At 37.2% G+C, this 25,254-nt stretch overlaps 2 protein-coding genes across 3 annotated transcripts; both read left to right on the plus strand.

The window, feature by feature from the left end:
• Window positions 1-1,367: 1,367 nt before the first annotated feature.
• On the plus strand, window positions 1,368-5,352 carry cd2bp2 (CD2 (cytoplasmic tail) binding protein 2). Its single transcript, XM_079252264.1, has 7 exons — window positions 1,368-1,448; window positions 1,706-1,784; window positions 3,443-3,575; window positions 3,773-3,930; window positions 4,010-4,592; window positions 4,674-4,759; window positions 5,072-5,352. The coding sequence occupies exons 2-7, from the start codon at window positions 1,710-1,712 to the stop codon at window positions 5,180-5,182; spliced, it is 1,146 nt and encodes a 381-aa protein (XP_079108390.1). The 5' UTR covers window positions 1,368-1,448; window positions 1,706-1,709; the 3' UTR covers window positions 5,183-5,352.
• Window positions 5,353-6,212: 860 nt separating this feature from the next.
• Window positions 6,213-20,492, plus strand: prr14 (proline rich 14). 2 transcript variants are annotated; one of them, XM_079252533.1, is made up of 11 exons: window positions 6,213-6,267; window positions 7,114-7,145; window positions 7,248-7,443; window positions 9,367-9,529; window positions 9,613-9,678; window positions 10,416-10,456; window positions 11,005-13,887; window positions 13,984-14,125; window positions 15,337-15,446; window positions 16,635-16,703; window positions 18,226-20,492. In XM_079252533.1, exons 3-11 carry the CDS (start codon window positions 7,301-7,303, stop codon window positions 18,536-18,538), a joined length of 3,930 nt encoding a protein of 1,309 aa, XP_079108659.1. In that variant the 5' UTR covers window positions 6,213-6,267; window positions 7,114-7,145; window positions 7,248-7,300; the 3' UTR covers window positions 18,539-20,492. The 2 variants fall into 2 exon arrangements, with proteins under 2 accessions (XP_079108659.1, XP_079108660.1); XM_079252534.1 differs by lacking the exons at window positions 6,213-6,267; window positions 7,114-7,145; window positions 7,248-7,443 and adding an exon at window positions 9,068-9,156.
• The last annotated feature ends 4,762 nt before the right edge of the window (window positions 20,493-25,254 follow it).

Here is a 25,254-nt window from a genome sequence, read left to right on the forward strand (position 1 = left end):
ACTACCACTGGTTCTCTCACGGGTGTGAGGACGAGTGTTGAAATATAAATAACTCGACCCACTTCCTGGTAACAATATCCTGACACATTATATTCTCTCCAGAGTCTGCCTTGAGCTGAGAAACCAGCCTCGCTTACAAGAAATGCTACCTGGAAGTGAGATGCTAAAGGCTGAAGTGGAGCATGATAGTTTATGTAGCCGCCCTAACCCTCTCACTTCTATGTTTCGATGACTTTTCTTTATATGAGATGAGGTTTTTTTTTTTATTAGTCTCTAATGTGATGTGATGGTTGATTCTTCAGAGTAAAACTGAAAGTTTTATTCAGACCTGGTTGATATTTATTTATCTGTAATAATTGCTACTTTTTTTTTTTAAACCTGTTGATTAAATTGTGTTATTTTGTCTGAAATAAAGAAATATCTAATCTAATCTAATCTAATCTAATCTAATCTAATCTAATCTAATTCATGAAAGGAAAGAAAGACCATTAATAACATTTTCAGAGGGTGAACCTATATCTTTTCGCTTTCCATGTTGATTTCTGAGAGTGACTTAACCTTTCTATCCAACCAGATCAGAGTCCTGAATCTAAAATGGTACAAGGTGTAGAGGACATTAAGGAAAAGCATTGCATGTCAGAGTTAGCAAAATGCTACTGATGAAGCTTCACATCAAAAACTAAATGCCAAGGTGTTCATGAGACATCTGTGATTTCAATGAGTGAGGGACCAATAATCTTTTCATTGCTGTTCATATAAGCTTTCATTCTCACTCCGGCACTGGATTTAAGGTTAAAGATTAAAAACATCTTCAAATGTTTCACATTGAAGGTGTTGAAGAAAAGACAAAACATGCCTAAAACACTTATATCTTATGTAATTTTTTATTTAAAGATAAAAAAAATGAAAAATTTTATTGGTGGATGCAACTGTACAGATTATTAGGGTAATCTCAGACTTTAGATGATAGTATTTTTATTGTTACAGTGAATGGACCAAAAATTAAACTCAGAAATTATTCTTCGTGATATTGAGCCTCTTTTGATGCCCATTTCCGCCACTTGAAATGAAAAAATCTTATGATCTGATAATTATGAGATTGTTTGTGAGATGTTTTTAAATTTCAAGTGATGGAAATAGGCTTCCATAAGCCTCAGAATTGCAATTAAAAAAATCTCATTTTATTCAGATTTATTCCATTTAAAAAAAAAAAAAAAGATTTCACAGTTAGGCTTGGATATAACACAAAATATTTTAGTGTTATTGAAAATATCTTTGAAAAAAAGTTGACAGCATGAAAACAAATCCAGTGTGTCAGTCTCACCAGAAGGGGGCAGTGATGCTGCATGTCGGTGTTGTCAGAGTGTGAAAAAAAGAGCAAACAAACAGAAGAAGAAAATCTTCGCGCAAGACACGAAAAGCAACGTTGCTTGAATTATTTTCAGCAGGTTTTTGGCACCTTTTATATGCGTTCAACAACTTTCTGCATAGATATGTTAGATAGAAAATATGCTTACGTGCTGAGCATGACCTTGCCTCTAGTTATTTTTGAGTAGTGACAAATTCTTGTTCTGCATGTGCTGTTGTTATTGGCTAATGTGTTAGCTACAAAGCTAATGTGAGCAACATGATCCACTAATGTCATCCTAACTCACCAGCAGTCGTTTTGCAGGAATAAATATCTGGCTTTTTGCCCCTCCTGTAGTACCATGTCAAAAAGAAAAGTGACATTTGAGGACGGTAACGGAGAGTTTGACCTGGAAGAAGATGGCCTCAGTAAAAAGGTAATGTTACTGTCTCAGCGTATTCATTTACAAAGTGAAGTTGTGTACGTGTTAAAAACTTTATTTAAACTAAGCATGGGGTCAAAATCTTTCAAAGTCTTTAAAATAAATCTGATTGCAAATAAAAATGTCACTAAAATGTAGTTATTAGGATGCATGCAAAAATATTTGATCTTAGTTTGGCGCTTACATGGATAGTGTTAATGATTTGTGTACCTGGTTGACAATTTCAGTATCTTATGCAGTTAATCCTTGCTTATTTCTCAGTACAGTTATACAAATGTCATCCTTTTAGTCATATCAAAATTCTGTTATGGAATAAAGATATAATAAAATAAAACCTTCTCACTACAGATGCAAAGCAGTGTAAAATATACGTGTTAAAAGAATGATTTCTGTAGTCATTAATATGAGATTTAATAAACAAAGTGTGAAACTGAGAAATAAGTTTCCTTTTAATAATATTAGTCTTCAGCAATATTAGTCTTAAATTTGATTCCTTTATCACTTATATTGTTGGAGTAAAACGTAGAAGAATTTAATGAAGCAAAAAAAGACAAACACACAAAGTAGTGAGCTAATTAGCAATAAATAAATTTATTTATTCATTATCCTTTCTGCTTAGTCTGATGAAGGGTCACAGGAAAGCTGGAGCTTACCCCAGCAGTCTCTGGGCGAAAGATGGGGTACACCCTGCCTGGACAGCTCGCCAGTCCATCGCAGGGCCACACATGCTCACTCCTACAGGCAATTTAGAGTAACCAGTTAACCTAACATGCATGTCTTCGGACGGTGGGAGGAAGCCGGAGAGGACCCATGCATACACGGGGCGAACATGCAAACTGTCACACAGAAAGGACACTGTCCAAGCCTCACCCAGCCGAGGATCGAACCAGCAACCTTATTACTGTGAGGCCACAGTGCTAACCACTATACCATCATGCAGCCTGCAATAAATAAATGATTAGAAAAAAAACAACATCCAAGAGAGAGTGAGACTTTGTGAAAAGAATATGAGCAGGATTTGGTGACTCTAAGATTGCAATTTTAAGGATAATGTTTTTTCAAGAAAATGTACATGGTATGGTGTATGACATTCCGTAAACCCAGATCCAGAAATGTTGCCTTATTTGGTCCCAATTTATATTAGAAGGCACCATAAATACAAAATGTTGTATATTATTCAGAATGAATAAAAATAGTCTTCCTAACATTAGCTGATAGACTATGTCATTATATTTATTGAGACTCTAGTAAGTACACTCTTAATTTGGAAGTATTTAAAAAGTTCATGCTCGGTGTGTGAGGCTTATCTTCAGAAAAGACGGTGTTTCAGCAGAAGAGAACATGTCTTTGGTCACACAATTTGGAAGCATGATTAATAATCTGCTTAGAAACCCAAAAAGCGTGTTGCTTAGTTAAGACTCTGAAGTAGCATACTGACATTGTTTGATAATCAGATTTTACCTATTTGATTAACTAACTTTTGAAATGTCTGCATGTACAAATGGGCTGCTGTAGTTTGGTAATTTTGGATGAGGATGTATTTTTTAATTAAGTTTCCAATGACAGATTCCAGGAGACATATGGAAAAGAATATATATATATATATACTTATTGGGTGATGTCTTGTGTTTGCTTTCTTTTCACCCTTAAAGAAGAGCTGTGAGGCTGTTAGTGGACCAGGCTCCAGATTCAAGGGTAAACATTCCCTTGACAGTGATGAGGAAGATGAAGGGGAGGACAAAAACAGCAACAAATATGACATCCTAGCCAGTGATGATGTGGAAGGTAATTATTGTTTATTATTATGTCAAATATAAAGTGTTCTTCAGGTGATACATATATATTTCTGACATACTTAGATTTTCTTTTTACAGGAAGAAACCTGAACTCTACTTCATTCAAGTCCACAAATTTAAAAGATTATGCTTTGGTTAAACATGTTTCTCGTGTTTATTTTAATGCAATTTTGATTTTGTTTGTAGGCCAAGAAGGAGCAACAATTGATTTTGACGAAGGAGTGTCTATCACCCCTTTCAACCTGGAAGAGGAGATGCAAGAAGGACACTTTGACTCAGAGGGAAACTATTTCATTAAAAAGGAAAAACAGATCAGGGACAACTGGCTCGACAACATAGACTGGGTAATTGCTTATTTTGGGGTCTTATGCATCAGTTGTAACGGCTTTTAAACAATGTGCAACAAAAACTTTTCTTTATTAGGTGAAAATAAAAGAGAAGCCTGTGAAAAAAAAGAAGAAAGGTCTTGGAGCCAAACGGACACGCAGAACTGGTGATGAGGATGAGGCAGAGGAAGAAAAACAGAGAGAAGAACAGCAGGCAGAAGAAGATGAAGAAGAGGAGGAGGAGGAGGAGGTGGAGCCTGCAGAGGACCCACTGGCATCGTACACCCAGCACCAACTCACCGAAGCTGTTATTGAATTAATGCAACCAGGAGAAACAGTTGCCACAGCGCTCCGTCGGTTAGGAGGTCTCAGGGGACAAAAGAGGGGAAAGCTGAAGGAAGAGAGCGTACCCACTGAGGAGACAAAAAGGGATACAGAAAAGCTGGACAAGCTCACAGCATTAGCTGACAGACTGGTTGGATCTGGGATGTTTGAAATCTATCAACAAACCTACGAAAAACTAGCATACAAGATGAAGAGCATGACGGACAAGCGGCCAGCAGTGCAGCAGAAACCTGGGGATGATGACGACGAAGAAGAGGAGCTTGACATGTTTGCTGATAAATTTGATGAGAAGGTTGGCGAGAAGACAGGAGATGACAATGAAGAGGAAACAAGAGGTTACTTTGTTACACATACGATTTACTCAGAATATCACAAAATATCGTCAAAATTTGTTTAATGCATGTTTGTCTTTTCAGTGAGTGATGATGTGATGTGGGAGTACAAATGGGAAAATAAGGATAACTCAGAGATCTATGGCCCCTTTACCAGCCAGCAGATGCAGGTGATTCTTATTTTTATGGAGATGAAGATAAGTTCACTATCTTTGCAGTTGGCATATTGTGGCTTGGATTCAAAACATTTTTTTTCTTTTTTTTTTTTTTTTTACTTTGAAATCTTATGTTTTGCCCACACACTGATGGGTTTAACTTTAGCTCTTTTAAAAAAGTTACGATGATACTATGTTTTTCTCCTGTATTTGCAAATTTAGTAAACCATATTATCTCTATTAGATTATCGAGTTTTCTACTGGACTTCAACTCTCAAACTCAGTGTAACGTGGTGACCTTTAATCTTGTTACCGTCTGTTATCCAGGGCTGGGTGGATGAGGGCTATTTCAACGATGGTGTCTACTGCAGGAGGGTGGACAACGAGGGATCCCAGTTCTACAACTCCAAAAGAATAGACTTTGACCTCTATACCTGAAACTTTTCAACAGTGAATGAATCATAACCATCCTGTTCACCATTGAGCATTGATGTTTTACTCAAAAATGATCTCTCAGTCTCTACTGTCAGGGTTTTGGTTTCAATCATTTAAACTATGCCTTTGTTTCCTGACATTGTTTTTAAATAAATAGTTTACGTGGAAAGTTATGAGATTGTGTGTGTGTACTGAGAATGAAATTACTTCCCAACTCCTTAAACAATAGCATTTACTGATATGTTTTTCTCTGAAGTTGATATTTCCCACTATCCAGTACATTTAAAGATTGAGATGAGAATTCATAGTAAAGGTTTGTAAATAATTTGCTGTTTCTGCTATATATGGCCTTTTTATTTATGGTAAAAAATATCTTCCTCATCAAAATGGAAAAAAAGATGGAATCTATATTTAGCACAGTTTAATTTTGTCATACAGTAAAATTATTTATTGTCAGCAATCTTATCTGGATAATGCCATGATTGTGGTGGAGAACAAATTAAATTATTTGGCAATTTAGAGCACTAAATCCATTAAATTAAACATTTTCATTCTCAGATTACACTGAATTTTATATGTAATTGTTTTTCACTTTGAACTTTGAAATCGATCTGCTGCAGCTAATTATGTTTAAAATGCTTTTTTTTTTTAAAAAAAAAAATCTATTGAGTTTTTTTTTTTTTTTTTTTTTTTTTTTCTATAAATCGGTAACCATAAGGTCACATACCACCGTTTTGCTACTGTGGTCTTTAAAATAAATCAAACTTTTAAAATTGGGTAGAGCGAGGGGGTCCCTTCAAGACACTGGGTCACCCGAGGACATAAAAGAAGACTACATTTTTCCATCGCGGTCCTATTGGCTCCCTTCAACCAGCGACCCTAATACCTTCCTTGTAATTGGTCAGATTTAAACAGGGCGGTCCTGGTGGAAAATTGCCTCGCGTTGTGATTGGTTGATCGGTCTTGTCTGCTTGTAGGATTTGTAAAAACGGATACATCGGCGAGTAGCTGTAGGGCGCCGTCCGTCCGGCATGTCTTGTTTACGGTGGGGTAGGAATACTCTCCCACGGTCCAGTTGAGCCTTTCGGGTAAGTTTTTGGGATATTATTAGCTATCCTTACCGCGTGTGAACAACCTAGAAACTTTGAATATAGCCACATATGATGGAAAAAAAACGTAGAAGATTTGGGGGGAAATGACAGTTCTCGGCTACGACCATGGCCTGGTGCAGAAACTGCTACGTACTGACGTTAGCCGCATCATGCAATGCTGACTGAGTTACAAAGCGTCGCTCCGACCAAAATGGTGTATTTTAAAGCCTAAAATAACTATATTGAGATGCCCAGCATCCATTTAATGGTAGATATAATTGTATTATGGCAGCTCAGTAATAGAAGTTTGATAATAAGATTGTTTCCCTCCGGCAGCTCGACCCGCTCAGTTTTTAGCGAACCGCCTTCTCCAGTTGAAAACGCTCAGACATAATTTTGTCCTAAATTACGGAAAAAACTTAAAATTGTTCATTTAAAATCATGTATCTATCCGATTTGTAAGATTATTAGATGAAAGCTAGATAACTTTTCGTTTGCTCACTGTAGCTCTTGTGAATTTTCAACAGCCGAGCATTAATGGTTGACCGAAAGTATGAATGTATGAACTGATTTTACTTTATTAAAATGCATTTTTCTGCTATTGGCTACTCATCCCTTAATCCACAGACACCTGGACATAACAACTTCCTTATTTCACCACTTAATATTACATGACGCTTGAGAAAATGAGTTAAGCCATTAAGAAAATACAAATGATATACGTATACATATATGTTTGTGTGAATTTGTCCTTTTTTTGTTTGTCACATAAAACAAGCTCTTTAAAACCACTTTTTAGTTTCTTGCAATTTATAGACTAATAGTTTCTACTTTTCATTACAGATTAAGCTTCCATTTCCTATAATTTTAGGAGAGTAAGTGCAACTCATCATTCTCCAAACGTGCTTTTTAAGTGTTTTTGTACTGTTGCCGTACCCTGCATGTTTTTTTTCCTCATTTTTTATTATTATTTACAGAGAAAACCAGACAAGAGGAGAGAGAGAGAGAGAACGTGTGAGAGAGCAAGGAGATGTTGACTTTGCCCTCTGACTTGCTCCCTCACATAGTTTGTCCAATGGATGAAGATGCTATTCCCCCAATCCCTGTCTGTAGTGCACCTCCCCACAGTGAACCTCCACCACCTCTCCTCCCCCTTTCCTCCATCACTCCCAGGTATAGTTGTTGTGGCACCTTTTGGTTTCTTTTTGTTGGAAAATTTTCTCCTTCTTGCTCTGTAGCTTTTCAGTGGACTGATGGGTTTATATAGTACACACACACACACACACACACACACACAAAAACTTATTAGCTGGCTCTGTTTAGTTTCAGGGTGTAGTTTTATCCTTTTGGAGCTCAGCATACTAATTTCGATAAGTGCACATTTTAAGACACAGTTTAATCAAAATAGAATCCAGTCCAGTGAGATTGCAATTAAAAGAAACTAATTTTTATCTACATTAGTTCAGGTTATTTCCGGTGCATTCATGAAGCAGAGAAAACCAAAGATTTAGCTTTTTTTTTCCAGTTTAGTGTCCTGTTTTAAGCATTTGTGAGGCAGCAGGTTCTAGTGGAGAGGAGAAACTTAATTTTTTAATTTTCTTTTTTTTTTTTTTTATAAAAACAACAAAATAAGATGCTGCCACTAGAACCACACTTGTACAAGGTGGCCATCAACTTCAACTGGTTGGGGGTTGAGAGGACAGGAAAGAGGGCTCAGCAACCACCATAACTCTAGGCACGAAGAAAACCTGCTGAGAAAGTTGGGGGGAAAAAAAACTAAGAAAGATGCTTATTTGTACATGTGGAGTAATGAGTAGATACAAGTACACAAGTGTCCAGTGCAAGATGGGACGGTTGAGAGCAACCAGACTATCCAATGAGCCAAAGAAAACGCAATGTGGGACATAATGTTGGATAACTCTCTGGCTCTTTTGCTGCTTGTACTAGGCAGCTTATTGTGCAAAAACATCCAAAAGTTTGGACACCAAAGTTAAAACAGTAATGCCAAGAGTGCATACAGTTATTGTTGTGTATGTTTACGTTGTGTATGTTTTCTTGCAGTGGACTGAGTGCTTTTAGTCTCGGACAGTCAGGGAGCCTGATTTTCTTCATTCTTGTTGGTTATCGGTCACGATTAGGACTAATACCCCAACCAAGCAGTTGTTGTAACTATGTAATGTTTGTCAGTCTCTTTCATCACAAGAAAAAGAGCCACAATAGATTTTATACATGTCTTGGGGGTTTTTGTTTTTACTTTGGTGTTTAAATCTAATGGCACTTTTCACCAGAATCTGTCCTGTATGAGCAGCAGGAGAGGCAGCAAGCGATTCAGGATATTGTGCTATGATTAGGGCTGTGACAATATGCATTTGTCCCAATTCAATTCAAATTTTTTGGGTGCCGTTTTGATTTAAATTGCGATTCCCACAATTCTTCGATATTGCTGATTTTTGTAGATTAAAAACAGAAAAAAATGTACAAAACATTTTTTTTGCTCATCATTTTTCTTGATTGGAAATATGAAAAAGCAACACAGTGGCTAGACCATCATTCTGCTGCTAAAATGCCCAAGAAGACAAGTAAAAAGACAAAAAATTTATAAAGTTGTTTTTTTTTTTTGTTTTTTTTGTTTTTAACAAACAAATCTGTTTTAAAATTGTGAAGCAAAAAAATCCTGATATTCGATTTTCCCACCTCTAGCTATGATGGTGTCCTACGGATGGTCTGTTTGTTTTCACACTGCAAGCAATATTCACCAGGATTCATTTTAAAGTTCTAAAGCGTGTTCTGTGGAAGCGGACCAGGATTGGTTAAGAGCTGACAAAACAGTACCAGAGCTTCACCTGCGATCATGGAAACACCTGTTGGGTTTGTTAAAACCTGCAGGTACATGTTGATATTTACACCTAAACTGAAACAAGATTTTAATACTGTAAAATGAGGAGTGTGTTCTCTTTTGATAAGTATAATTTGAGACTGTTACAGATGCATCGCTCATCGCTAAGTTATTTTTCCACAGTGTACTTCCAAATAAACCAAAAGCAAACAAAGACTCTGCAGAATATTCGCTAATAAAATGTCTTTTTTCCCTTTCAGCTTTGCGAAGGATGGACTGTCTGGACACAGAAGGAGTGGTCGGATTCAGGGGATCAGGGCACAGACCCCAAAAAAGCAGGGTTACACAGAAAGCCGAGCCATTCAGAAACCATCCAAACCACATCCGTCCCCTTCAAAGCGACAAAGAGGAAATGCAATTATGGTATGAAGATTATTTTGCCTTTCTTGTTAGAAATCACGAATAGAATGAGTCTTTCTATGTAATTTCTATCCTCTGATTTATAGGTGCAAATGTCACAGTCTAAGCAGCCAAGATATGAAAGTAAAAATGAACATAAGAAACCGAAAAAGGTTGGTTTTATTTCCATGATTTACATATCCCTTCCTCTGCATCTGAATTACTTTCTCCTTCTGTGACTGTAATTGTGATGCAAGTGAAAACACTATTTTCCCCTCCTTGGTATTATCTAGCATGAAGCTGTCAGCTTGCTGTCTGTGGGCAGAAGCTTTGCTGTTGTATTGCACAGCTAAAGAAGTGTGAGGGTTAATTGTTTTAATCCTCCTTCACGGTCTGCTGCATCTGACACAAACACGTAATTAAGTGACTTAATGTGACCTACAAGCACACAAAACTGCAGACATAGCAGAATTAATCTTTATTGTCCTCTTAATTTAAAAACAAACAACAAAACCCTACAACATTTCATTTCATTTGGCACTATATTTTTCCGAGATTAACTCAAATGACCACGTGGGTGGAGTAGGTAAAATTAGCAGAGTACCAATCACTAAAATTTACTAATTCTTTTAAAGATGTCTGTCTCTGTTAATTGGAAACTAAAGCAATGTTTTTTTTCTTTCCAATGAGCGGGTTATGTGAATTTGCAAAAATGAGCATATTCCCCCATGTAACATACTTCATATGAATAATTAGTGCACATTAATTTGTCAATTTAAACTAAACAAAAAACAAGTTTACTTTTTATTCCATGAATAGAAAATTGAATGTTGCTTTTCTGCAAATGATATAAATTGTATTAGTTTTTAAGTGTGATAACCAAATAAACATTGTTTTGACTTAATTGCAGGAAGAGGATGATGTCAGTTTTACTACAAAGCATCAAACTCTGTAAGTATAATGCACAATTTCTCTCAGCTTTTTTTTTACATGTTCATGATATAGTCAATAGTAAAGTGTCGCAGAGACATTATTCTTTTTTATTAGTGGTTTTACAGCAGGAGTGTCCAAAGTTGGTCCTCAAGGGCCGCTGTCCTGCCGGTTTTTGATGTATACCTGTTCCAACACACCTGACTTTTATTGAATGGATCAAAAACCAATGAAGTTTTGCACATTGATTGGTTAGTCTGAGTTAGTTTTGAAGCAAGGATGCATGGAAAACCTGCAGGATTGTGGCCCTTGAGGATCGGAGCTGGACACCCCTGATTTAAAGAGACTGTCCTATTTAACACTGTGTGTTTTTTGTTATTGTGTAACACTTTGATATGTGTTATAATAAATGTATAATGTTTTTAAAAATAAAATTTATGATATTTTACATCAATAAGTGAAGAAGAAACAGAATTCAGGGTGTAGCAGCTGAAATCTGAGGCTTTTGACATGTGATTTTTTTGTTTTCCTCTGAGTGACTTTGTTATCCTCTTCTGTTGATATAACAGGCAGAAAGACCCCAAAAGCCTGGAGAAGAAAGCCAATGGAGATAATGTAGTTGAACCATTTGAAGAAAAGACTACTCAGAACCTCGATGTGAAAAAACCTGACATGGATGCTTGTGGAGAACTATCTGCTGGGAACACTGGAAATGCGTCTGCCCCAAAGGGATGGAAGATTGTCCCATTGTTTCAGTCACTGAAGTCAAAGATGGCTAGTTTCACTGAGATCGTCATGACTCCAGTTAAACTGTTCAGGCCCAGCAGCCCTATACCGTCCATGGAACAGTCAGAGAAACTCCCTGGCTGTGAGCTACAGGCTGATGGAGCAGCTGACATGGAAAAGTCAGAGCCAGACAACATATTCCATCCAGAAGGAAAAAATACGAACAGTAATCAGGATACTAAAACTGATCAAGATGATCTTACTGACACTGGCGAAACAAGAAATACAAGAACTGTTGTTCACAAATATTCAAAAAAACTTGAATTTGACGATTTGTCAACACAACATCCTAATCATGCTGTTGAAAGCGGTATAAATCAGAAAGAAAAAGTCTTACCTGATTTAGTGCCTTTGCCAGACAGCTCCTTACCCTTCATTATTTCTGAGGGAGTTTCAGAACCATTTGGGTCCTCTCTGAATTCATCCTGCCCCTTGCAGCCCTCTGCCAAAGTAAGTGCCTCACATGAGTCCAAATTGAAGATATCCAATGCAATGGAAGACCAGAAAAGCAAGCTGGAACCATTGCCCAGAAAACTTATCAGAAATAGATCTCAGTTAAAGGAAGGCAACTCTAAGCTTCTGATGTCTGAATACAAAACCCAACCATCTGACCCAGAGGTGAATGGCTACTGGAACTCGGTTCAGTCAAGTAACTGTGATATGAGACTTCAAACTGATGCTGAGGATGTTTCTGGTAACGTAGAGAGTGGCTTCTTGGTTCGACAAAGTATCCGCAACAACCAACGTGACAGTAGAGTTGAAACCTCTGCTTTGGATACACAGCTGATGGAAAGCCAGCACAACTCTGAAATGTGTCCAGTGTCACATTTTGGACGTGTCAAGAGAGCGCAAAAACTGAGTTGTGATTCTCAAGATTCTGTAAAGAGAAGAAGAAAGGGAGATTTATTACATACAGATGATCCAAAAAATCAGCTGTCACTGAGCATGGCTTCAGATGGTGACATCATTAGGGGCCCAAGAACTCCTAGAAAACGAGTTGCATTGATGAAAACTATTGCAGATGAGGAAGACAATGTAAAAAGTGATACAAGAGGGGCTGTGTCAACAAGAGCAAGAAGGAAAGGTAGATCAGAGATAATCAATACAGTAGACAAAGCAGTTATCACGCGAACTGAAAGTTCCCATGATGGTGTGTTGGTTTACTCACTTAATAAAAGTAGCGAACCACGAGACGACCCGAAGAGCAGCAACAAAGTGAAGACCAGCAGTTCATGCAAGAGAATGAAGGGAACGGCTTTTGGTAAAGTTGATGTAAACAATGGTAGCGATATGGATCTAGGAACAGCTGGGGCAATCACCTCTACAAAACAAACTGAGGAGATGTCTTTATGTGAAGTTCTTGTCCGTCCTGATAAAAAGCAGCTCCACTGCACAAACAAGTGCAGCAACACAAACAAAAAACCACTGAAAAGGAAATCAGCAAACCATCCAAGTTTAGTGCCAGAAACGAACAGCACTTTGGAGTCTACCTCATCATATGAAACCTTGGAACGTATGAACACAGATCTTAGGACCTCTGAGTATGTTCAGAAAGGAGATAACTTCACTGGAGGACAGAGCCAGCTGTCCAAGAGACTCAAAAACAGTCTCAGAAATAGCGTCCAGCCCTCAGTGTCCAGCGCAGCTCAAGAAACAAATCAAGGTTTCAGCAACCGCCATCTGGCAACCAAAGAAAGACGGTCGAAAACAACCCAGAAAAAAATCTCAGTGGATCCTGTATATTTTGAAATGATACCGTCTGAATATAATTCCCAACCTGAACTGGGACAATCCCAACCGAACTTGGACTGTTGTGTACCTTTGCCCAGTGTTAATAGGAACATTGCAAACAAGGAAGAGAAGAGTTCGGCTGCTATGAAAGATGAGATATTTCTTCCAGACTTTCAAATGAGTGATTATAGCGGAAGGTCTGGCACAAGACGAATTAATGCGAAGCGTAGGAGAACAGATAACCAAAGGAGGCGCTGCAGGGTTTTCCATAGTAGAGGAAATAAAAGTGAAGAGATGACAAAATCCATCACTATGGAGGATGCAGATTTGACTGCATCACACTTGCATTCATCAGAAAATGACTTGTCAAGACGCCTGTTACGCAGCTATTCTTGCCCAGAGATTCTGGCTCTCCCCTCCCATGAGGCACCATGGACTACTTCTATGCATTTACCACATCACAGTAGGACTCGGACAGCACATCATCATCACCATCATCAACATCACCACCACCACCACAGCCTTTTTACCTCTCCAGCTCAGAAATCTACTCGAAGGGCTCGTCGACACACGGTCTGCAGTTTGGAAGTAGAGAGGGAAATTGCTCCCCTGTGTCTCCGGAAGGAGATTTACCCCTCCAGAAGATCTGCTCCATATGATCCCATTGTCCAGCACATGTCTCCCAGTCATACGCATTCCCCGAGCATGTACCTCTCAGCTCTTGCCTCTTGCTTTCTGTCGAGTCCACTGGCTTTCCTTTCCAAGAAGGTTGACTGCAAAGGTCCTACTGCCAGTCCCAGTACTTCATGTCACATTACCTCTCCCTCCTCCTCCTCCTCCTCTGCCCTACCATCCCCAATGAGCTCATCCATATGGCATCCTCCTGGTTTTATCCCAAGGGCCGACTCTGATGCTGCCATGGATTCTAGTAACCGGTAACACTTTTTTTAATGTTGCTCATTAGCGTTTATAGACCAGATTATCTGTGTTTAATCTGTTCTGACATTAATGTGTTTTATTCTTCTAAAAAGTGGGAGTCCTTTGCTGTCTGAATCTGAGAAGAGACAGCAGAGTGAAGAGGAGGAGGATGGGGAAGACACAAGCTCCTCCAGCCATGAGTTTGAAGATGTTGGGTTGAGAGAGGAAAAAGCTTTGTCTGATTCTGAAATTAAAGTAAGCAATCTTCTTTTTCTGCATCTATTGAAATCCGTAAGCAGTTTGATAACCGTGTATCTGCTTTTTTAATGAAATCTGTCAGTTTAGTCTCAATTTGTCAAGTATTTTGTCTGAAGTAAATGTCAAGTCAACTAAAGCTTCATCTTAAGTAAAATCGCTGATTTAGAACATATCTTCATGGATGTATGATGCAAACTGTTGAATCAGCTTTGATGAGGCAGCTTAAAAAAAAAGAGTTGAAGTAAAACATCTCTGAATGGTGAAATCCAACTCCATGTTGATGTAGAGTTGAAGATGCCTGTCTTCCGTGGGGAGTCTTTCTGAAATTGAAACAACTAAAGGACCTACATTATTTGTCACATTATTGTCATTCACATTTTGTAGAACATCTAGGCTTGTTTCTTGGTAAATCTGTTAGAGCTCATAATGACAGAAAAATTAACACTGATGTTGATGTTGCTACTAACTTAGCAACTTTGGCGCTATGTTTAGCAGTTTTTCAGACCTCTATAGTGAGACTATTTAAAGATAGAGGGACTATCAATAGGTCTAGCGACCTTTTCTGGTAATTTTTGAGACTTTTGGTGAGTAACATGAAATCACGCATCTTTACTCTCCGTGAGCTGCTGCATTTGCAAGAGAACTTCTTGAAGCTTGGTCCTAATGCAGCATTTATCTTCATATCAAGTTGCAGTCAGAGCAGGAGGTGATCACCTCTGCAGCATGACTAGACTGAAGTTGCCACTGACTGATCCTTCGCCGGTTTATTATCTGATATTAATGTTTATTAATGAAGAGTGTGAATGGAAACATTTTAAAAGTTACAAGTACTGTAACATGTAGACTATTAGCAAACAGCTGGTTAGTTAAAGTATGTAAAATAACTTTTTAACCTAACCAGGGGTATTTTCTATTTCATTAACATTTTAAAATTAAATGTATTTTTCCTGACATTAATATAAACGTTAAGTTTTCAGTATTAATGTCTGTCTCTGTCTATTATTTAGTCCTCCACTATAATTCATTTAAATGAAAAGAATGTTGCTTTTTGGATCAAATATTGTTATGCAGTTAAAATGTAATTGATCAAGAGTAATTAATAATGAAAGCCTGTAATTATTTAGATTTTTTTTTTTTTTTTCCATCGAGTCCCACCCCTAGTTTGTTTATATCATATAAATGTTGTATTTTCTTATTCTTCATCATAGGTTGTGCAGAAGCATGAAGAGCGAGGAAAAGTGTCATCCATTAGAATTCGGAAAACTTTACCTAAACCTCAGACTAACCTGACACCCATGGGTCTTCCCAAACCCGTAAGGTATGTCCTACATGTGCTTCAGTAAAAACTGGAACTTACAGGACCAAGACCAAAACATTGGATGCATCAAGTCTGTGTACCTTTTTTGGAAATATAAAAAAAAATTGCAAAACAGTACTCAATAGCAGAGGAAGCAGTCCAACAGTGTGTGCAGAGTTGTGTATACTTCACTCCAGTTCAACAAATCAGGAATTTTGGTACCGAGCTGCCAAATAGTTGGCATGTAACTTAAACAAGCATCCAGAGTAAATGTGGAGGCACATATTGTGTCATTTTAAGTGCCATCATTTTGACATGTTCCCCACCATCTCAGGAGTATTTGCCTTTTTTGGCAATCACTTTTAGAGGATTTCCAATTTGATGGGAGTTGTTTTAAAGTGTTCATTTGAAGCTGAAACGGTCGTCATTACATGATTTTTTTTTTACAAATTAATTGGAAAATTCAGTAAAAAATGTTTATACCATGATATATGGAAAAAGTCAAGACTATAGAAACATCTGTTGAGATTGACCGAGGTTGAATCCCTGATTTTTAAGCATCAATTGTGATGTTAAAATTTCAACTGGTAAGTGGCAGTCATTGTTTTAATGCAAGTGAAATGTGATTTATTATAATTCATACTTTATATGTGCTACAGCCATGAGGGCTACTAGCGTATGCAATGATGTGCTCTATTTAGAACAGAAATTTCCAGCATGTACTCACTACGTGTCTATTCTTAATTCTTTTACCATAGCCACAGATGAACTGCATGCTTTTTGCAGCTTGACTTCCTTCTTCTGCAGCAAAATTAGCTGAAATATGGGAAAAAATGTAGGGTTAACTGAAAATAAGTTGATTGAAAGTTGTTTTTTTTTCTTATTTTTTGCAAAGGATGTAGAGAAGTTAGTATTTTGAACAATTTATTATTATTTCCCAAGCAGCAACTCACATTGAACTCTAAATAAATCCTGAGGTGAAAAGTAGTGGAGCTTGATCTCTCCAGCTGAATAATAGGTCACTTACAAAGTACAAAAGTTATGACATCTGTGTGATTATAGTAAGAGAATGGAAGTAGGACAAATCCGGCCGGGTCACACTGAAAACAAATTTATGTCAATTGATTTCATTATATGTGTTGTCTATTGAGCAGTTTCTAATCAATATCTGGACTGATTACAGCACTGTTCTCTTTTCTTTCTTTTCAGGCTGAAAAAGAAGGAGTTTAGCTTGGAAGAAATTTACACCAATAAGAATTTTTGCAAACCCCCAGAGAGGTAAACTCATGACTGATATAAATGGTAACGTTTTTTCATGCTTATTAGGGAAACTAAATAGTCATAGTTTGACTTACATTAAACACCTTTCGCCTTTGGACTTTGGAAGCGAAAAGTTGCTTTATTTATGACACGGCGCTGTATTTCTGGAGAGAAAACCAGATATATTTTTCTTTCTTTAAAAATTATGACTGTAGAAAAATTTGGGAATGGAGCGTGCCTTTCTGCGTGATCCCGTGTTCCCTCAGTTGTCAAAGTTAAAAGCAACTTTTACCTTTTTAAGCTGCTCATCTACCCGACTCTAGATTCAATCCACTCCTTTAGATCCACAGCAATGCACCTGCAGAGCTGGAAGTAAAAGTAGGTCATTTTGATCTTGAAAAAAGAAGAGAGTGCATGCAGAAACAAGCACATCTGTAAACAATTTAAGCGTTTGAATTGCTAAAAACCTCTTCCTTGTATGCTGTCATTGTAAAATCTTGTCATTTTATTTCTGAAGAGTGGAATAATGTCAGGTCCACTCGCCATGTCAAGTCTGCAACTTTACTTCACTATCAGCTGAACAAGGACTGTTTTTTCTTTTTAAAGATGTTGGAGCAACTTCCATAGTAGCTGTGTTCAGTCTATTTGCATGATACGCTGCCAGTCTTTCGAATAACGCTCATAGGTTATATGTATTTATTAGCTTATTGGTAAACATAATGACATTTACTGCCTGACGCACCGGGCAAGATGAAGTTCAAACAGTATGTAATCTAATGTGACGTCTGTATGAACCAGGCGGTCAAGAAAAGTTACAGCTACCCAGCCCTCCTCTCCGGCAAAACCTCAGTGACTGACAACGCTTTTTAACTGTTCAAACTTACACCAACAACATCCATGTGACCCCAGCCCACATCACCATGGCAACCACGTAACACAAACCATCCAGGCAGTGATAATGACCCCAAAACACTATTTATGGCTCCTAAAGATGATATTGGAACTTGTGACTCTCTGCTCAGTCACTCTAAGTTTGACCAGAAGGTGGCATCACATGTTGTTTATTTATTTTTGTGTATATATATATATATATATATATATATATATATATATATATATATATATAAATAAAAATAAAAATAATTTAATAACATTCATTACAAAGCATGGATAGATAAAAAGCGTATGTCCACTATTTTCCTCCCTTAATTAACTTTAACAGACTTTCTTTCTTTATTTTATTTGCACAAAATAAGATCAGTTGATGTAAGCAAGATGTAAGCAAAAAATAACAAAAAGAAGAAAACATATTGTGCAGGTTAGATAAAACTCCTTATAGGGTTATAAGACATCTCACCTTAACATTAAAGAACAAAATACAATAACATTATACGTTAAATAAGTATAACAAAAAACAGAATTGAGTAAATATGTTGAGTAAATTAAAACAAAACATGCAAAAAAAAAAACCATAGAGATGTAATCTGTAATTAATAAGTGTAATGGAATCTCTGATTGGTGTTTGTCTTTTGCATTTAAGCCGGCTGGAAACCATATTCGAGTTGCCTTTAAGTCGCAGGAATGGTTCCGAGTCCTGGTTTGGCCAGAAACGTGTCAAACGTTTTATGGAGTTCTTGGAGGTCGGTGAAGCAAGAAAACCAAAGAAACCTCTCGTTGGACTTGGAAAAGCAGGTAACTCCTCTTCCAGGACAAGACGAGGAGGCTTCCCAAAAGACGAATCGTCCTCCAACATTCAGGATGTGGACTCACTGCTCTGCGCAAAGCTTGATCAGTTGAATTTGTGGTTGATACATGATCAGAAGGACAAGTCATATGAGGCTTTTCACACATAGGGCTGTGTATCAAACGTGAGGTTGCCGGATCTTTTTGTGTGGTCAGTCAGTATATGAATGATGTGATAGCAGGTTCTAAATGTATTATTAATGATTTGTTTTCTAGCATTTGTGGCCTGCGAGTTAAGTCACAGTACATCATAGCACTATAAATGTAATGTATCATAGAAGCTGGTTATAAACACAGTGTTAAAAATAATTAGCTATATTTACAGAAGTCTGTCTAAATAGTTTCCGACCCCAAATCTCTGCTGTCCGTCTCTTTTCTCAGCCTTTTTATGTTTGGTAATATGATCAAAACTTCTTTTGTACAGATGCTCACACAGATAAAGGTTTTTTTTTTGTTTGTTTTTTTTTTTAATTTCAGACTTACCCAGTTTGAAATCTACAGCCTGTATGAGGAATTATAGATGATATGATAACTGTTTGTTTTCATAAAATACATTTCAGATTGCATCAGATTTCTGCTGCACTGCCTGTGTTTAAAAGAAAACCAGTGTTTTGTTTTTGCAGCATTATTTAAAGTTGTTGATAAGGGCAGCTACTTTTTTCTATTAACGGCTGAATAAAACATAAATGTGCCAGAAAGAGATTTGCGTTTGCTACGAGCAGTTTCACAGTGGCATTTATGTCCATGAAATTTCTACAATCCAAACATAAATCAGTTTACTCGGCTCAGGGCGGGGTCTAATAAATGAATATGTTATTTGTGTTTGTTGTAACTTTGTGGTTGTGGGGGGGTCTTTGTTTTTATGTGATATGAAGTGTAAAAAATGGGGCACTCCAGGGAGCATTTCTGCCAAAAAGTGTTCACTGTTTTGTTCCTTTCTTTTTGTTTTCTGCAGATTGCTTTGTGGTGTTTATATTTTTGTGTTGCATTTGCAACTTTGTGTCTGTGTGTCTGTGTGTGTGTGTTTTTTGTCCCACTTTATTTTCCAAATGTAAATGAGGTTGCCTTAACTGTAAAATTTGTTTAGATGTGTTATGTTTGTAATCGATGCCATTTTTGTATAAAATGCATTAAGCAACTTGGAGCACAACAACCCATTTTATTATAAAATACTCTGTGTAAATGTATAAAAGTACAACATATGTATACATTTGAAAAAATAATAAAGTTATAGTAACAATGCAATAACATCAAAATAATGTTGGCACCTCAAGAGCCAGACCTGAAACTTCCTGGTTCAGCACTGCCATGCCATCTTTGTTTCCAGTAAGACATCCAGTTGTTGAGCTTTATGCATGTGTTGCCATAATGCCAGACTGTGCATTTGGGTTTCACATATTTAAAAGTATGTACAGTGACAATGAGGGTTAAATATAAACAACCATAACAGAACCGGGGTCTTACTGGAGCATAACTGTTGTAATCTTTTATACATTATGTAAAGTGCATTTGGAAAGTTTTCAACCCCGTCTTGGTTTTCTGTCATCAGCACACTTATGATATTCCTCAAGAAGAAATTACTCAGTGTTCACTCTTAAATTTAACGTTATCTTTGAAAGCACATTGAAGTTAAAATGGGTTGAAAACCTTCCAATAGGACTATATTTCCATCTTGTAGTGCCACGTTTTAAACTTAAGTTAATGCTGGATTTTATACACTCATTTTGATTGAGAATTGTCCATTTGTTTGTATATTATCTAATGAATATTATAGGAAGCATATATAACTTGTATGGTTTTATTACCACTTTGTAGGCTGCTTATCCTTAATATAATACAAGAAAGTGTAATTATGAAGTAAACTTGGGTAGCCGTCTTTCTCTGCGCCAACAAAGGGAAAGTGTAGCTTTTTGGGGTTTTATGTAACTTGCCGTCTTTTCATGAATTGAAGTAATTTCCTCAGCAGCTTTGTCTTGTTCGGTCAATCTCTTCATAAGATCACTTTTTTTGCATTGAGCTTCGTCAGTTTTTTAAAGTGATTAGATAGGAGATGAGTAGTGTTAATATGGGCACCGACAACAGAATGCCAATAAATGTGACGAAGGAGATGATGCTGTAATATCTTGATTTCTTGGAGAGTTTTGCAGCATACTCTGGGTTTGTTGTCCTCTCAGCCTGAGAGAGAGAGCGAGAGAGAGAGAAAATGTTTTAAATTAACATTTAAAGTCACTTGCTTTTGCATAGAAAGTTGACATCCTCTGCGTTAACCCTCCTTCATCACGCCTGTCACACCTTAAATCCTTACTAAACAAATGCAGTAATATCATAAAATGCTGCAGATTTTTACATGATTAATAAAACGACTAGATAATATAATTAGCTTGAGTGCTGAACATAAATGACTTTTTTTCTGACATTTAACTCCTTAAATGGCCATTTATTGTGATTAAAACTTAATTTCAGAATTAGACAAAAAAAACATTTGTATTTTTTTTTTTTTGTGCTCAATCTGAACAGGAGGAATAATTACATTAAATACTCTTTGAATGTTCATAAGAACACAAGTATATATTAGAAGCAACTCAGTCCCTTTTTTTTTGTTTTACAGGCGAGGCATCCAGTGGATGCCTAACGTGATTTAACATGCTTGCCAAACACAAGCATGCTATGTGCACACTATTCCTCTTCAAGCTCTGACTGTAAGCTGTTTTTTAGTTTAAAGATGCCGACATGAGTTAGTTCTATCTGAAAACCCAGTGCCGGGAGGAAGTAGTTACCTGAATACAGCAACTAGTAGTGATCTGCGGATCAATTCTAAAATACAACCTCTACATCAGCATCATATAACCTTAAGGATGGGTAAGAACTACTGTCAGCTATAGACGTCGCGTTGCAGCGGCGCAGTTTCCTCACTGCTGGGTGATCAGTCTGATACAGTGATTGTGGAGATATTTCAGTTACAGAAATAGCAAAGACTAACAGTTTGGTGTGTTTGTGAAGATCACGACCCTCATTAAACATCTGAGAATTGATTATAACAGTGGCAGAGGTAATGAGGCCACATTAAGAAGAGAAGAGGAGGACAGGTGCTGCAGGACAGAGACAGACTAATTTGAGTTCTTTGGAGCTGCAGTCCAGTCCAGTCCAGTCCAGAGGCAGAAAATTTGGAGCTGGTGAATATATGTAAAAATGTCACTGGGTTTGTGGGAAATGATTTACGTCTGTCTGCTGGTTTATGTTGTGTTGATGTTTAAACAGAAGCTTCCTGTAGCTTCCTGCTTTGTTTAAATATCCAATAGTAGTTCAAATATGGTTATGAAATAAATAATTAAGACAATGTTACTATAAATAACTGCATGCAGTAACTGACTAAATATGGCCATGAAATTAGATAAATAACTGAATGTAATCAGCATGGAGTGACACATCCCTGAGATCGCCTCAGTTCCACAGGCTGAGATTCAGCCTGGTTAGATCACCTGCAGACTGGATCATTGCTTAGACCAGGTGTCTATTAAGTACTGGGAATAAAACAGCTGCTGTGAACTTTTTAAGAAAAAATGACTGGAAAAACATTGAATAGATAAGCTGGACAGTAACATGAGAGAGAGAGGGAGTGGGTTGTTTTTCATTTTGGCTTGTTGACATGTGAGTCAACACGTGTGTACCTCCCATACCTCTTTTCATGAAGTGAGGTGGAACTCATTTTAATCAATGTTTTTGTGATTTGGTGCATTAATACAGCAGATTTTTACCAAATGTCTTTATTTTCCCAATATAAACTGCAGTATTGTGTTTTATTTATCCAGTTTATACCACATCATAAAGAGGTGAACTGCTTTTAATGTAAAATTCCAGGACTGGTTCCACTCTGGCTGATAACCAACAGAAAACCCGTGGGATGAAAAGAAATAAAAAATACCTTAAATGAATATTCCAGAGCTTTGATTCCAATGCAGGAGCACCCGCAGATGATGCTGCAGCGAGCCAGTCTCCTGTAATGGGTCTCACTGCAGCAGCAGGATGGAGCAGTCCTTTCAACAGGGTACTTCACTTGGCTGAAAGTGTCATTTTGTTCATCTCCTGCCCCTGGTGTAATGGTTAGTACAGTCTCAGCTTCACTGTCAGATCTCAGAGTTGACATAGCTGCAAAACAGGACAAGTTCAGGTAAACATAATGAGGAGATTGTATTTAGTCATGTGGATGTCAATGGTGAAAAGTAAAAGGTCACTGGTTTATTTGCTCACTGAAGTTTAAAACCTGTTGTTAGAAGACAAATATTTCTTTAAACAAATTATTTTACCTTTAATTTAAGGAGCCAAAGAACAAAACCAATGGTCTCAGAGAAGTTTTTTTTTTTTGGTTTAAGTGCATCTCATAATATTCTGACTACCAAAATAACATATTACAATTACAGACTTTGTGTGATTATTAGCACATCAGTTCCATATTTCTTTTTATTTCAACATTACTGTTATGGTCTTCCTAATAATAAAGCTGTGAACTTGAGTTATGGTTGTTTTTTGTTCAGTATGAATCTCAACACATGACCAAAGGGAATTTCAGCGCTGGAAATTTACCTCAGATCTCATCCTTGTGACAAACAGTGTGACGAACGCTTCCTACTTCTTTTTACTGAATCCTGAGTTTAGAAAATCTTATTTCCACTTTGCCTTTGTGCTTCTTGTAAATGTCATAAATTCACTCAACCATAAGTTACTGAGAGTTTTCTGCAGCGCTGGACAAAACAACCCCGCTCAAAGATTTTTAACAGCTTCCCCTACAAGCTGAAACATGTTTCTCAAAATATTTTAAATATTTCTGGTAGGTTTAAAGCTGCTTGTTTCCTTCATGAAACACAATGGCGTAACAGTATCAACATTTGCTGTTAACTGAAAAATACATTTAAAAAAAGTTGAAAAACTTGTATGGTTGCATCTTTAGTATTTCTAATCTTCCTGCTTGACTAAGTTGTCATGGGATATTGAAAGCAGATGTAACTTACCTGATATCTAGTTTGATTAAATAATGGTACATGCCAAACTGGAATAACTTGATTATTTACTTTTTGAGAATGTAAAAATAAAATGTTGCCTTCAAGTAACATTAGACTGTAGTAACCTCTGCATAGAGAGCAGCGTGTTGAGTATTACACTAAACCTGGTTTATTCATTAATAAAGCTTCTGCTTTGGGACAGTTTAGTCAGTTTGAGCAAATAAAATAGACATTTTAAAAGCAGAGTTGATCTACAAACCTGGTTATGTTTAAAAGGCACTGTCTTGAATGAACTCCTCGGTCTGAACTTACTCCTGCCAAGTCAAGTTTGTCCGGTTGTTTATTAATAACAGAGACACTGAGGTTTATTATCCTCTTATCCCCTTAGAAATATTCCACTTTGAGCTGACAGCAGTATCTTCATGTGATGTCCTTAAAAACTGAGAGGATCCACTGAAAATATTCTCATATAGTCTGTCAGACACAGTTCCTGCGAATGCTGTGAATCAGCTTCCTCCGAGGGCAACTTATTCCTGCAAGAACTCAGCTCTAAATAAGTTGCTGAGTGACAGGAAGGACTGGGTGAAACTCAGTGTGAAACCACCACGCCCATCAGGCAAGGCTTCTAGTATGACGCCCTCTTCTTGTCCCGCACGTCACAGTCCTCCTTGATTCTCTTACTTTAGATCCCATCTTCCTCTTCTTGTGTTTTGCAACTGTCAGTGCCACTCACCCTTGTTAGTCAGAGTGAAACACACCGTTCAGTGTTAAAGCCAGCTCCTGTTTCTGGTCCACATTCCACAGGTGTGTGAAAATGTGTGTCGGTTCTTGCTCTGCCTTCAGCTGAAACAAGCAGATTCCTGTTGTCTTCACTGTGCCTCATTAATAATTAAGCAATTTTATGCTTGTGTGTCACAGTTAATAATCATTCACAACACAAACTATCACAACATCTTGGAACAAGTTCATGTGTTTTTGGGTTTCCTGCCACCTATTTGCTCTCTGACCAGGAGATAAGGTGAATCCCCTCCCCTTGACTCACCAACTGATCATCACAGGTGCCTTTTTTCAGAGATGACTAGCCCTTTGTAAACAAACTGACTTTTATTTCTGGGTAACAATAAACATGCGACGGATTTGCTCTGACTTATCATCCAGTTGCTTTGACTAGACAGACCAAATCTCTGCAGCTGATTATAGTTTGAAGTGTGAGTTGGACTTACTGCTGCTCTAAGAAGAATGAAGGATTGTTGACATGCTTTACCTCTTGTCTAAGTTGCCTGAAGTGCTTCAAAATAATAAAACTAACTTTGTAAAGACTTGTCACTGATTTAACCAAGGCTATGGAGAGATCTTTGTAACATGTCATTTTCTTTTCTTTTAGCTTTAATCCTGATTAACTCACTGTCTGCCAGAGATGTCTGCGATGATAGTGGGATGCAGACAATGAGTTTGGATCAAACTTGAGGATTAAAGAAGCCCATCTCTCTTCCATCTGGTCAAAGAAGAGCTAAACTTGTAGATAATACAAATAGACTCAGATGTGTATCTTTGTCGGACTGATAGTAGAAGTACTACATGAATCATGGATGGTCTAAGAGTGATCCATAAAAAAATTAGCAACTCAAGCCATCTCTTTTTCAAATTAAACAAATTTTTATTTGAAAAAGGTTTCCTGTTTGTAAAAAAAACTCTTAAATGAGTGGGGAGCTTCATACTTTTTGTGGAGGACTTGTCTGCTCAGGTGTGGTCCTTCAATCTAGACAAGCACATTTTGACACGAGGTACAGTTATGAAAGTTACGTCAGATATCAGGTTTTACTGGTCTG

The sequence above is a fragment of the Telmatherina bonti genome (assembly GCF_933228915.1).
Source record: "Telmatherina bonti genome assembly, chromosome: 14".
NCBI lineage: Eukaryota > Metazoa > Chordata > Actinopteri > Atheriniformes > Telmatherinidae > Telmatherina > Telmatherina bonti.

Bases quoted from the DNA above. Each gene is read 5' to 3' on its own strand.
- cd2bp2 (XM_079252264.1), top strand. From the start codon at position 1,710: ATGTCAAAAAGAAAAGTGACATTTGAGGACGGTAACGGAGAGTTTGAC. The intron at 1,785-3,442 runs GTAATGTTACTG...TCACCCTTAAAG, and splicing joins AAGATGGCCTCAGTAAAAAG to AAGAGCTGTGAGGCTGTTAG. The intron at 4,760-5,071 runs GTGATTCTTATT...TCTGTTATCCAG, and splicing joins TTACCAGCCAGCAGATGCAG to GGCTGGGTGGATGAGGGCTA.
- prr14 (XM_079252533.1), top strand. From the start codon at position 7,301: ATGTTGACTTTGCCCTCTGACTTGCTCCCTCACATAGTTTGTCCAATG. The intron at 9,530-9,612 runs GTATGAAGATTA...TCTGATTTATAG, and splicing joins AAAGAGGAAATGCAATTATG to GTGCAAATGTCACAGTCTAA. The intron at 13,888-13,983 runs GTAACACTTTTT...TCTTCTAAAAAG, and splicing joins GCCATGGATTCTAGTAACCG to TGGGAGTCCTTTGCTGTCTG.